This window comes from Hoplias malabaricus, chromosome 5 (genome assembly GCF_029633855.1).
Source record: "Hoplias malabaricus isolate fHopMal1 chromosome 5, fHopMal1.hap1, whole genome shotgun sequence".
NCBI lineage: Eukaryota > Metazoa > Chordata > Actinopteri > Characiformes > Erythrinidae > Hoplias > Hoplias malabaricus.
In genome coordinates this window covers 55,905,161-55,917,453 of record NC_089804.1, presented here as the reverse complement: position 1 = coordinate 55,917,453, position 12,293 = coordinate 55,905,161, and the positions used below count along the sequence as shown (strand labels likewise).

General features: G+C 43.8%; 1 protein-coding gene across 1 annotated transcript; it reads left to right on the top strand.

The window, feature by feature from the left end:
- Positions 1 to 1,602: 1,602 nt before the first annotated feature.
- On the top strand, positions 1,603 to 8,739 carry snai1b (snail family zinc finger 1b). The gene is made up of 3 exons (XM_066672023.1): positions 1,603 to 1,875; positions 2,929 to 3,465; positions 5,116 to 8,739. Exons 1-3 carry the CDS (start codon positions 1,800 to 1,802, stop codon positions 5,295 to 5,297), a joined length of 795 nt encoding a protein of 264 aa, XP_066528120.1. The 5' UTR covers positions 1,603 to 1,799; the 3' UTR covers positions 5,298 to 8,739.
- Positions 8,740 to 12,293: the final 3,554 nt, after the last annotated feature.

Here is a 12,293-nt window from a genome sequence, read left to right as displayed (position 1 = left end):
AATTCATTAATCCATTTTCAGTGTCATAAAGAAACCTCGTCCATTTAGTGACACTGAATCTGTAAACACACCCCTTTAAAGTGTGTGAAAAGGAGGGCCGTTATAAACACTCCAGAATTAGTCCGGAAAATTATCTTTATTTCTAGGAACAGCCTGAAAAATCAAAGAATATATTCCAATGTCCTGAATAAACGCTCATTTTTGATTAAAGTGTTTTGTCCACTCAATTCATCTTTATTTACTTATATAGCACTTTTAAAACAAATAATATTTGTATTTAAATGGCTGTGTTGTAGTGATTGACAAAGAGAAGAATAATGAAAGAAATAAAACAATAAATATACGATTATTATAAAAGATTTCATGAAATAAAAACTGGTAAAACGTTTTATTTGTACGAACTTTAATTAGAAAATAAAAATAAAATATAAATAACAACAAAGAGTATAAAACAATATTAAAGCCACAAAATAAATAAATCAATTCCAAATAAATTAGATATTTAATTAATATTTAATTAATCAGGAGTTAAACCGGAAATAAACAAAAGCTTAAATTGTACTTAATACAAAGCCCATTTGTTTTTGTGCCTTGGTTGATTTCTTTCTATAAATCAACAACTAGTCGTCAGATTTCACAGGAAACAACACCCTCAGGCCTTCGCTACCTTCAGGAGTCAATAACTAATGTGTGGATGCTTTAATTCACAAGGTTTTGGACAGTTTTCTGCTGGTGAACAGCATTCAGACACATTTATTTACACCTTAACCGTAAAAAAACAGCAGTTTTGAAGCTGTGGTGGATTTGCCCTTCCCTGTCACGTGTCAGAGCTCAGAAATGACCTTCAGTCTTCTTGTATTATCCTGTTCTCACGTAAATAAGAGCACTGTCTGATTTTTTTGGGGGGTGTGAGATGGCGTTTAACCCTCTCCAAACGTGCAGAAGAGGCTCCTGTGCTTTTTCAATCAACAAGCAAGTGGTCTGTAAAGCAGGGGCCGTCCAGAAGGGGGCACTGTGAGCTCAAGGTTTAACCCATGATCCGGATAATTTGTATTTTTTTAAAGCCTCTAAATAATAAGTTTGAAGCTGAACGGTTGAAAGTGGTCTCTGAAGTCTTTACAGACACAGAGAGGTCTGCAAACATCGTATTTACAGTGTCGTCTCCCTAAACACTGGCTAATCAATAAAAACAGAGGCTAATCGGTCTTCTTATGTCATGACTGTGGCCGAGGCAGGTCATAGTTTAGGTCTTGTCACCTGTGATAGTCTTCATAGTCATGATTAGCATAATCTCTGCTGGAATGTGCTTTTTAAGTGGGCTAATTATCAACTATTAATGAGATTTGGGCTCATGAGGGATCAATAAAGCACTGGGAGAGTATCCCCAGGGCACCTGCAAGGTGGGGGAGCTACATTACCCAACCCCCAAAACCCCTCCTACTCCCAAAAGAGCCCCCCCCCTCCTCCACTAAACGCCCACCTGCCCCCTTTTCCTCTTTCCACCCCAAAATCCCTCCTACCCCAACCCCTCCCACACTCGCCGTGCTATATGTAGGGAGCAAAGTGAGCTGAATGGTTGTACTTCAGTCAGTCATTCCAGCTGGATACAGGACACTCCTAAAGACACTGCTCTCTACAAGACTGCTCTACAGGACTTACTCTGGGTTCTTCTCCCAGCTCCACGAGACCCTGAAGGCTTTCACTACTCCACTCCACTGAGATCTAAGCGGTCAGAGCTGACTGCACTGGGCTGAGGTTGGGAAAAGAGGAGAGTAACGGGACCAAGCTTGTCTCCAAAAATGCCTCGCTCATTCCTGGTGAAGAAGTATTTCACAAACAAGAAACCAAACTACAGCGAGCTGGAGAGCCAGAATGGTGAGTCTCGACTTTTCTCTCTTTTATCTACGAGTTTCTTCATGCTGGAGTGTGTGACTTGTTCATGGTTGAGTAAAAAGTCTTTCCCAGCTTCATGATCTCTGTATAAATTCTTGATCCGTGCATTTGCATGAGGAATATTTGCATTGCACAACCAGATCAGCGAGTAACTGATACGTGTTAGGATTATCATCATCTCTATCTCCTTATTAGTGGTGTGATTAGAGCTCTAGACGGGTGCATTCTTGAGGGCAGCAGCAAACACCCAGAAGGGATTTTCCCCCTCCAGCAGAACCTCATTTCCACTTGTGGCCGTTCTAGGCTCTAAATGACATCCTCATGAATCTAGTTTAGCACTTAGAGCTGGCAGTCCTCTAGCAGTCTTGTGTCCATAAGTGGTGGAAATAAGTCCTATTACCCCCACAGTTGGTGAGCAGCCAGGAGCACCCACACACACACACACACACACCACACAATAGCCCCAGCTAATCTAATTCACCTCAGTCTGCTCCAGTTTTCCATTTTTCAAAAAGCCAAGGTCAAACATGTCAATGGTGTTGGAACTCTATGCCGAGGGCGCTGCAGCTATCATCCCGATCCCCCACGGCATTGTGGGTACATGCAATAATCAAATACAACTGTTCTGACTGGCTTTCTTTGTGGCAAATCCACCATTTGACTGTAACATGACACTCGAGCATCAAAACAACTTAACCGGATTAGGCCTTGGTGAATTGCCACCTGACTCTTGCACTCTCTTGCACTTTTTCTTCCTCTCTCCCTCGCTGTTTCACTCTGTCCGTCTCACTCTGACTGCCCTGTTGTTCTGCAGTTTGTAGCTTAAGGATTTGTGATGAATAGCTTGTGCCTTGCTGAAGAATTTAAAAGTACAATAAATATCGTGAAACCTGGTCGTCATGGAAATGTACTGCATGTTTTGCCTTCTGTGATAATGTATTTAAAATTTTAATCTGTAAACATTTTAGAATAGTCATAATAAAAATTGTAAAATATATATATTTTCTGATTTTTTTTTTCTTCACCTCTCCCCAGGCCCTCTCTCTGCCTTTGTACCTGAGCGGTATCCTCTAGCGGAACTCCCCACCAAAGTCGACGGCTCTCAAGCATCCATTTACACTCCTGCCCTCATCTGGACGACCGGGACCTTGCCCATTACCTTCACTCCAGTGTCCCCCAGCACGCCTCCATCCCCGACGGCTGGACCCCTGGACCTCAGCTCTCCGTCCAGCTCCGGAGAGGAGGATGAAGGCCGTACTTCTGACCCTCCGAGTCCAGACCCTACTGACCGATTCCACTGTTCACAGTGCGGGAAAACCTGCAGCAGTCCGGCGACTCTCTCTCGCCACCAGCTGACCCACTGCAGCTCCGGATCGGACGCTAACCTCAACTCTGCCGAAAACAACGTCTCCAGAGCGGCCTTCCGCTGCAAACACTGCCCCAAAGAGTACAACAGCCTCGGGGCCTTGAAGATGCACATCCGCTCACACACACTTCCCTGCGTCTGCACCACCTGTGGAAAGGCCTTCTCCAGACCCTGGCTGCTGAGGGGACACATTCGAACACATACCGGTGAGTGGTGCTGACATTGTCACAATTTGGGGAGCTGGGATAAAATTGTATAAATATTAATCATGTGTATAATCATTATATAAATCCCAGTCTTAACATTAGCCAGTAAAATCACGGATAGATATTTTCTCCAGATGGTTTAGCACTGCTGGTAAATGCCTCAAACCTGATGCTACATGGGTGAATGAGTTATTAATAATTCTTTTTAAATACTCAGGCAAAATAACAGCCTCCAGAAAAGAGCATTATAATTAGCATTCGCAGGTTTGTGTTTACCCAACCTGTGGTGAAGGTCTTCTCCAGACCCTGTTAAATGGCTCCGACGTTGGTCAGAGAGACTTAAAGGTGTGAAATTCTCAAAGGAAAGGTAGTAGCGGTTGATTAGCGATAATTAGCATTAGAATCGACATCCTGTACTAAGTGTTTGTGCAGCTTGTGACAAGACCTTTGCATACTGTGGCTCTCACACCTATAAGTGGCTCCAGCTTTGGGCTGACAGACTTTAAAGTGTTAAAATTGTCAAAAGACTGGTAGCATTCATTAATTAGCAAGTATTAGCATCATAACTAGCATCACACTTGACATGCATTGGTACCATGGCCAAATGTTTTAGACACCTGCTCGCCAAATGTGTCTTTTGAAGAGTGTTAGTGGGCAATGTGCTGCAGTAAAAGCATGTGTCCTTCTAGAAAATCCTTTTTTAGAAGAAACATTGCTGTGAGAATTTGCACTGAGCATAGAGTGGACATGTGCAGCTGTTCCAGATGTCTACAAACTTCTGCAAAATCTTTAATCAAATAACATACATCCAGATACATAATTTGACAATGAGGACATGGGTATATGAATGTAGATAGATGCAGATAATTTAATTTAATGCAAACCTTTGATGTAAAATAGTAAAAAAAAAAAAGTACAGTCATATGCCCCGTCGGTAGATGTATAATGCTAATCATTGGCTTCTAACTTGTGCTAAACATGTTTGCTACATTAGCGATGCCACTTAGCAATTCAAGACCAAGCAAATGCATTTGGCTGATAATTAGCATTAGCATTAAATAAGTGGTGACTGATCACTGCTACTTTTGCCTCATTAGCTCAGCAAAGACAATGCTAGTTAGCATAACTGTTTGTCCTTTCAGCTCTGCAGATGTCTGCCTACGTTACTGCACATGTCTTAGCTTGTACTCTGTGGAAAAATAAACATGAATTTGGGAAGTCTTTTTATCATTTGGTGCAGACTCTCATCCAGGGTGATTTAACATGCTAACAGCTATTGTGTAAGAGACAATTTCACAGAGAAACTTTAATGCTATCCAAATGATTCAGTCAAGATGCACATTTCAGTGTAAATTTCCTCACTCTCATAACATATTAGTAAGGTATTGAAGTTAGCATAATACAGTATTTACACGATAATAATAATAAAGTCATTATAAATGAACATCACTGAAAAACTAGATGGAATCACTGATTTTAAAAGGTGGCTTGGGCAGATGTAGTGTATAAAGTTACCTCTAAATTATGCACATCCAGAGTACCATAAAAACACATCACCATTTCAGGAAATATTGGTCAAATATATACATGGGTCTTGTGATAATAATATGAATCTCATTCTAATCAATTCCAATCCTTTTCTCTCTCCAGGCGAGCGCCCATTTTCCTGTCCTCACTGCAACCGGGCATTTGCTGACCGTTCCAACCTGAGAGCGCATCTTCAGACCCACTCAGAGGTGAAGAAGTATCAGTGCGGCACCTGCTCCCGCACTTTCAGCCGCATGTCTCTGCTGCACAAGCACACCCTGTCCAGCTGTTGCCCGTCGGCCTAGTGCCACACCCCTTTCGCTTAGCGGCCGTTTACAGACATTTCCAGCCACCTTCCATTGACTGAGAGTGGGAATTGCTCCTAGGTTAAACTTGTGTAAGGAGGCGATTTTAGGGGTCCAAGCATCTCAAGTGTGTCATGGGGTGTTTTTGTATTTTTAGTTTCTTTTTGAAGAGCACCACTGCTTTTTTTGTTGTTTTTTGTTTTTTGTTAAAGTCTCAGTGGTCATTTAAAGCCATTTCCAGCCACGTCTCCATTGACTTTGTGTGGCAGATGCGGTGAAAGGAGGTATTTTAAGGGGTCCAAGCACCCTCAAGAGTGCAATGGGTATTTTTTTTATCACCCAGCAAACATTTAAAGCCTTTTACAGACTGTAACAGCCATATTTCCATTGCCTTAAGAGAGGCTGAGAAACTGTTCTCAGCGTATTTCCTCATGGTGCGTGGAGGCAATTCTATGCGTCTCCAAGAGCACCTCAGGTTTTTTGAAGTCTAACTGTGCCTTTACTTTAATTTTTACTTTTCTAGAAATACCATATTTTTTTGCTCTCCCCTGGTTCTCCGCCTGATTTTGCACCCTCACAAAGAGGCAGTGTACTTGGTAGAGACTCTGAAGAATGTTTTCCTAACCCAGTTTGGTGCTTGCTCAAGTTTGGAAGAGCATTTTTTCCCCCTCCAGTTGCTCATTCCCGAGATTCCCATTGGTGCCGGCTGGTCCGGCCCTCACACGGACAGCTGCTGTGTGTGGAGAGAGAGAGAGAGAGAGAGTGTAGGGTCATCTTTCACCATGCTCCACACACACTTTGCAGCGATGTATTGAGACAGCTGCCCGAGCACCGGGCCTGTGGACAGATGCCTCAGCCACACAAGCCTTCTCCACACATTTCCAGTGTCTCACAGCAAAGGCAAACTGACACTGGAGCTGTCAGACAGTGTCTAAGTAGAGTGTGTGCTGAAATACATGATGCATTTACTTGATTTGTTAATTTGTACATTAATAAAATACTCCAGTAGAAATGCAGTATGACATTGGAGTCATAATGGATTAAATCTGAAGTTTGAGATCTGTTTTCGGTACAAGTTTTACCCTAGAAATGATAGATGTTGGTCAATTGACCTATAATCTATGCATTTTCCTAATGTCATTCGTTTTACTGTTGTTGTAAGCATATAAAGTTAAATCATTGCCATCCAGAAAGAAGATGTATTTGTCCAAATTGTCATTTTAATGCGAGTTCACATAAAGGGATTTATTCCAATTATTTTTGACTATGTCTATTGGTTTATTAAGTGTAAAATGTTCACGCAATGTATTGAGTAGGACAATTAAAATAGAAGAAAATGAAAATCTATGGTTTCCGTTTGACAGCATTGAAATACTGCATTTCGGTTTTATGCAAATCCAAGAGGGTTTAGCTCCAAATTATATGTGTTTATATATTTCACCATTGAGCAGATGTTGGACACATCACATCTGAATGTGGAAAATATGTATTCATTTAAATGCATCATATTTCTCAGTGCCCTGATTAGTTCTAATCCTCAATGTGTTTTTATTTTTAAATCTTTTTTTATTTACAGATGTTTACTGCTATACGTATATTGCAGGGTTGATATTTTATATTAAAAAAACATTAAAATAAAGCATTTTTGGCTGTGCACTAAGTTCTAAAGCGCAATCCTCAGAAAAACCCAGGAAATCTAATGATTTGAGTCGATTGGTTGATTGGTCTGCCTATGTTAGCTGTTATTGTGTGGATGTGGTTTGTACCTCTCCAGGACAACGTGTTTGAGTCGAGGAAAATCGAAATCCCAGGTTTTTCAGTGAAGGATTGTTAAAAAAAAAGTGCCATATCTTCTGGCTTAAACCTTATACAAATCTGCCTTAAAATGCTGCACCAAAGTCGCACCAAAGGGGGACCAGTTGTTAAAAAAGCTGATGCTGTAAGCCATAGAGACGTGTAAAGCCATCTGTACAGTGACCTTCTCACAGAGAGGTTTGGAAGCCTGTTTCCGCTGCTTGAATATAGTGTTGTTATTCAATAAGTCATTACAGTGAGAACGTTTCCCATAATGAAGAGTTAGTAGACGGTGGCTGTGTCTGGAACCGTGCCCTGTTCACTGCTCCCCACGCTCTGGTTGTGGATCACTATGTGGTGCACTAGTGTAAGGAGCAGTGTGTGTGAAGGTGGTGTATGTACACTACTTATTTCAACGGTGGGACTGTTGTAGCACACTGAATGTACCACACTTCGTTTTCATCACTACAATATGGTACACTCCACTACAGAGTGAATAGGGCCTGGACTGGGACACAGCCCCTCATCGTAACATCTCACAGTTATGACTTACAATGTCATAATAACGACTTAACGACTGGGTTCAGTCCTCTCCTCTGCACACTGTCTGTGGAGTGTGGTGTGAGTGAGAGGGTGAGTGATGGAGTGAGTGAGTGAATGACTGGATGAGTGTGTGAGTGACTGGGTGAGTGTGTGAAACTGTCCACAGGTGTGAGTGACTTGGTGGGTGTGTGAGTGACTGGGTGAGTGTGTGAGTGACAGGGAGAGTGTGAAACTGTCCCCAGGTGTGAGTGTGTAAGTGACTGGGTGAGTGTGTGAAACTGTCCTTGCGTGTGAGTGAATGACTGGGTGAGTGTGAAACTGTCCACAGGTGTGAGTGTGTGAGTGACAGGGTGAGTGTGTGAGTGACTGTGTGAGTGATTGGGTGAGTGTGTGAGAGACTAGGTGAGTGTGTGAGTGACTGGGTGAGTGTGTGAGAGACTAGGTGAGTGTGTGAGTGACTGGGTGAGTGTGTGAGTGACTGGGTGAGTGTGTGAGTGATTGGGTGAGTGTGTGAGTGACTGGGTGAGTGTATGAGTGACTGGGTGAGTGTGTGAGTGACTGGTTGAGTGTGTGAGTGACTGGGTGAGTGTGTGAGAGACTAGGTGAGTGTGTGAGTGACTGGGTGAGTGTGTGAGTGACTGGGTGAGTGTGTGAGTGATTGGGTGAGTATGTGAGTGACTGGGTGAGTGTATGAGTGACTGGGTGAGTGTGTGAGTGACTGGGTGAGTGTGTGAGTGACTGGGTGAGTGTGTGAGAGACTAGGTGAGTGTGAGTGGCTGTGTGATTGCGCGAGTGACTGGGTGAGTGTGAATCTCTCCACAGGTGTGAGTGACAGTGTGAAAATGACTTGAGATGCATGTGAATAATGATTCATTATAATAATCATGAATGATAATAATGAGAATGGATATGATTTGATTTGATTTGATGTTAATCTTAGATGAAGTCATAGTTATGGGAAACATTATCATGAAAGCGGTTTATTAAAGGATATTTTTTCTAGTGACGGAAACCAGCTTCCATCGAGATACTATGCAATCACTCTTGTTAATGTGTGTTTATTTTTACTTTTCGGGTTCATTGTATTTCACCAGACTTTTTACAGTCGACCGAAGTTTCTTTGTTTCTTTTTTCAATAAACTAATTTATGTTTGGATAAAACAGTCTGCTCACTGTGTGGTGCGAAGTAAAGGTTGATGACAGCGAATGAGAGTGTGTGTGTGTGTGTGTGTGTGTGTGACTGACAGATTGCCTGAGCACCTGCACACACCTGTCATGCTCTAAACTCAAGCGGTAATGCAGCAGTAATGACACAGTGCAGCTAAAATTTGGGAGAGCTGCAGATGGTCAGAGAGAGGAAATAAAGTAAGAAAAATAGAAAGAGTGGAAGGCAAGAGGGGTAAAGAAAAGAAGAGAGAGAGTAGAAAAGAGGGAGAATTAGAAAAAGGAAGGAGAAAGGGGTGAAGAACAGAGGAAGTAAGGGGGAGAGAGAGAGAAAGAGAGAGAGAAAGAGAGAGAGAGAGAGAGAGAGAGAGAGAAGAAATGGTGAGATAATATCCTCAGAACGTCCAGTATCTATCTACACAAGGACATACTGTAAAATGAAAGCCACTCAGCACTGGGCTGTGGAACAATGGAACGGTGTTCTCTGGAGAGATGGAGCTCCATCCAGTTCCTCTGGGATTAGCTGGAGTGGTGTGTGCGATCCATAACCAATCCTCCAACATCAGCACCTGATCCTCACTACTGTGGTTGAGTGCCATCAAATCCTCACAGCAATGTTTCAACATCTTCCCAGAGGAGTGGAAGCTGTTACGGCAGCAGAGGGAACAGCCTCCTGATTAATGCCCTTCACAGAAAACGGGAACGCTAGAAAGAAAAGTGTCAGCAAGCACCACACACACCAGTGCATCCAGTGTTCACCCCCCCCCCCCCTCTCTCTCTCTCTCTCACACACACACACACACACAAACACTGCTCCATGCTGGAATCAGTTAAAGACGGGAAGCCCCAACAAACTGAGCCTCGATTCTGGCCTGAAATCCAGGGGTTTTCCTCCCTCTCTCTCTCTCTCTCTCTCTCTCTCTCTCTCTCTCTCTCTCTCTCTCTCTCACTCCCTCTCCCCTACTTCCTCTCCTTACCCCTTTCTAATTCTGTACTTTCTCACTTTCTATTTCTCCCTTTCCTTCCTTCTACTCTCTCTCTCTTTTCCGTTGCTGAATTTCTCTCTCCCTCTCCCTTATTCCTCCTCTCCTTCCACTCCCCATTCCCTAGCGTGCTCTTCCTCTTTTCATCTCCTTCTCTCTTTCTCTTTCCACTTTTTCTGTTTCCCCCTTTCCTTCCTCTACTCCTCTACCTTTCCTCTTCCTCTCTCTACCCATTTCCTTCTCTCATTCTCCTTTGTTCCTATTCTCTGTCATTTCTCTTTTTATTTGTTCCTTTCCTTTCCTTTTTATGCTCTCTGTCCTTTTCCTACTCCATTTTTTTCCCTTTCCCCCTTCTTCTCTTCTTAGATTTTTCAGCTCCTCTCTCTCTCTCTCTCTCTCTCTCTCTCTCTCTCTCTCTGTGTGTGTGTGTGTGTGTGTGTGTGTGATGTACAGTGCTCTTGTGACCTGTTCACTGACGCCAGGCAGTCTTGCTGCAGTAACGATGCACTTCCTCTGAGGCCAGGAGTTTGTGTGTGTTTGTGGTTAGTGTGTGTGTGTGTAAGGGGGTGTGTTTAGGAAAGCCAGCGTTCCTAGACCATCAAAAGTGTATTAAAGGTTTTCATGTACTCACACTTCTACAGTTTCTGCCGCACCATACATCCATCAGCCATAACATTAAAACCACGTGCCTAACATTGAGCTGACCCCCAGCTCCGACCCCTTGAGACGTGGACTCCAGAAGACCTCCGAGGGGTCCTGTGGTCTCTGGCACCAAGACGATTAAAACAGAACCTTTAAGTCCTGTCAGTTTTGAGGTGGGGCCTCCATGGATCGGACTTGGTTTTCCAGCACATGCCACAGGGAGCCAGGGAATGTGGGGGCGGAGTCAGCACCTTGTCCCTCAGCCCATTCCTGAACAGTGTTTGCAGCATGGCTCTGAGCATTATCCTCCTGACAGAGGCCACTGCTGTTAGGGAACACTGCTGCCATGAAGGGTGCTCCTGGTCTGCAATGTTTAAGGAGGTGGGTGAGTGTCAGAATAACATTCATATCATCACCAGGATCAAACTTTCTGCTTGTTCCACTTTTAAAAGCCCTATAAAATATATACACTCTTCTATAGATGGCATTTTATTGTGTATGTACTACACCATACAGATCTCTATACTCTGCTTAACACGACTACTATTTACTTCTCTATGCTGATGCACTTTGCGCTGGTGCGAGTGGATCAGACACAGCAGTGCTGCTGGAGTTTTTAAACCCTGTGTCCACTCTCTGTCCACTCTGTGAGACACTCCTCCCTCGTTGGTCCACCTTGTAGATGTAAAGTCAGAGACAGTAGCTCATCTGTCACTGCACAGTGTGTGTCGCCCGTCCTCTAGTCCTTCATCAGTGACACAGGACGCTGTCGGCTGGATGTTTTTGGTCGGTGGACTGTTCTCAGTCCAGACACTGAGGGGTTTAAAAACTCCAGCAGCACTGCTGTGTCTGATCCACTCTACACCAGCACAACACACACTAACACACCACCACCACGTCAGTGTCACTGCAGCGCTGAGATTGATCCACCACCCCATCACACCTGCTCTGTGGGGGTCCTGAGCGCTGAGGAACAGGGGGAAAGGGGGGTAACAAAGTATGCAGAGCAACAGGTGGACTACAGTATGTAAGTGTAGAACCGCAGTGCTCCTGTGTGGTCAGTGGAGCTGTGTAAAAACAAGGTTGTGGCTTTAAGGTTACGGCTGATTTGTGTGCATTCATCATTTGGTTCCGCTTTTACAAAGAAGTGCAATGAGAACTAAACACTTTATAATATGTTTAAGATGTGAGCTGATGGCCCAGCGACAGAGAGAGAGCTTTGGAGAAGTGTGTGTGTGTGTGTGTGAAGGAGAGCTTTTTAAAGTTTTTTGGCCACTTCAGTTTAATGTGGTCAGCCCTGAGCTGCAGACACTGAGTCAGTGATGGCAGACACACTGCGGGGGGACGGAGAAGGGGGTGGGGGTGGGAGCTTGGCTTATCCCCCTCCAGACTGGGACTCATGTTCTGAGGGGGTGAAAATATGTGCGTGGGTGGGTTGATGGATGACAGAGAATGATGTAAGGACGGCTCCTTCCACTGGAAGAGACATGGTTTACATGACCGGCCTCCTGGGCTTAAAGGAATAGCTCTTCTAGAAATCAGGCTTACAAGGTTTTTCCCTTCCACCTTAAACCAGAGGCTCGACTGCTCCAGGCATTGTTTGGTGTTTGAGGCATTGATCTTTAGGAGCTGTGGGGCTAAATGTATGTAAAAAGTAATGGATGCTCGTAGGCAAACAAACTCCCCCTCGTGTTTGTCTCATGTTATGCTCTGCATCTTTTAAGGTGGAGCGGTGCGTCTGAGTAAGAAGCTAGCTGTATCTTTTAAGGTGGAGCAGTGTGTCTGAGTAAGAAGCTGGCTGTATCTTTTAAGGTGGAGCGGTGCGTCTGAGTAAGAAGTTGGCTGTATCTTTTAAGGTGGAGCGGTGTGT

Bases quoted from the DNA above. Each gene is read 5' to 3' on its own strand.
- snai1b (XM_066672023.1), top strand. From the start codon at position 1,800: ATGCCTCGCTCATTCCTGGTGAAGAAGTATTTCACAAACAAGAAACCA. The intron at 1,876-2,928 runs GTGAGTCTCGAC...ACCTCTCCCCAG, and splicing joins CGAGCTGGAGAGCCAGAATG to GCCCTCTCTCTGCCTTTGTA. The intron at 3,466-5,115 runs GTGAGTGGTGCT...TTCTCTCTCCAG, and splicing joins ACACATTCGAACACATACCG to GCGAGCGCCCATTTTCCTGT.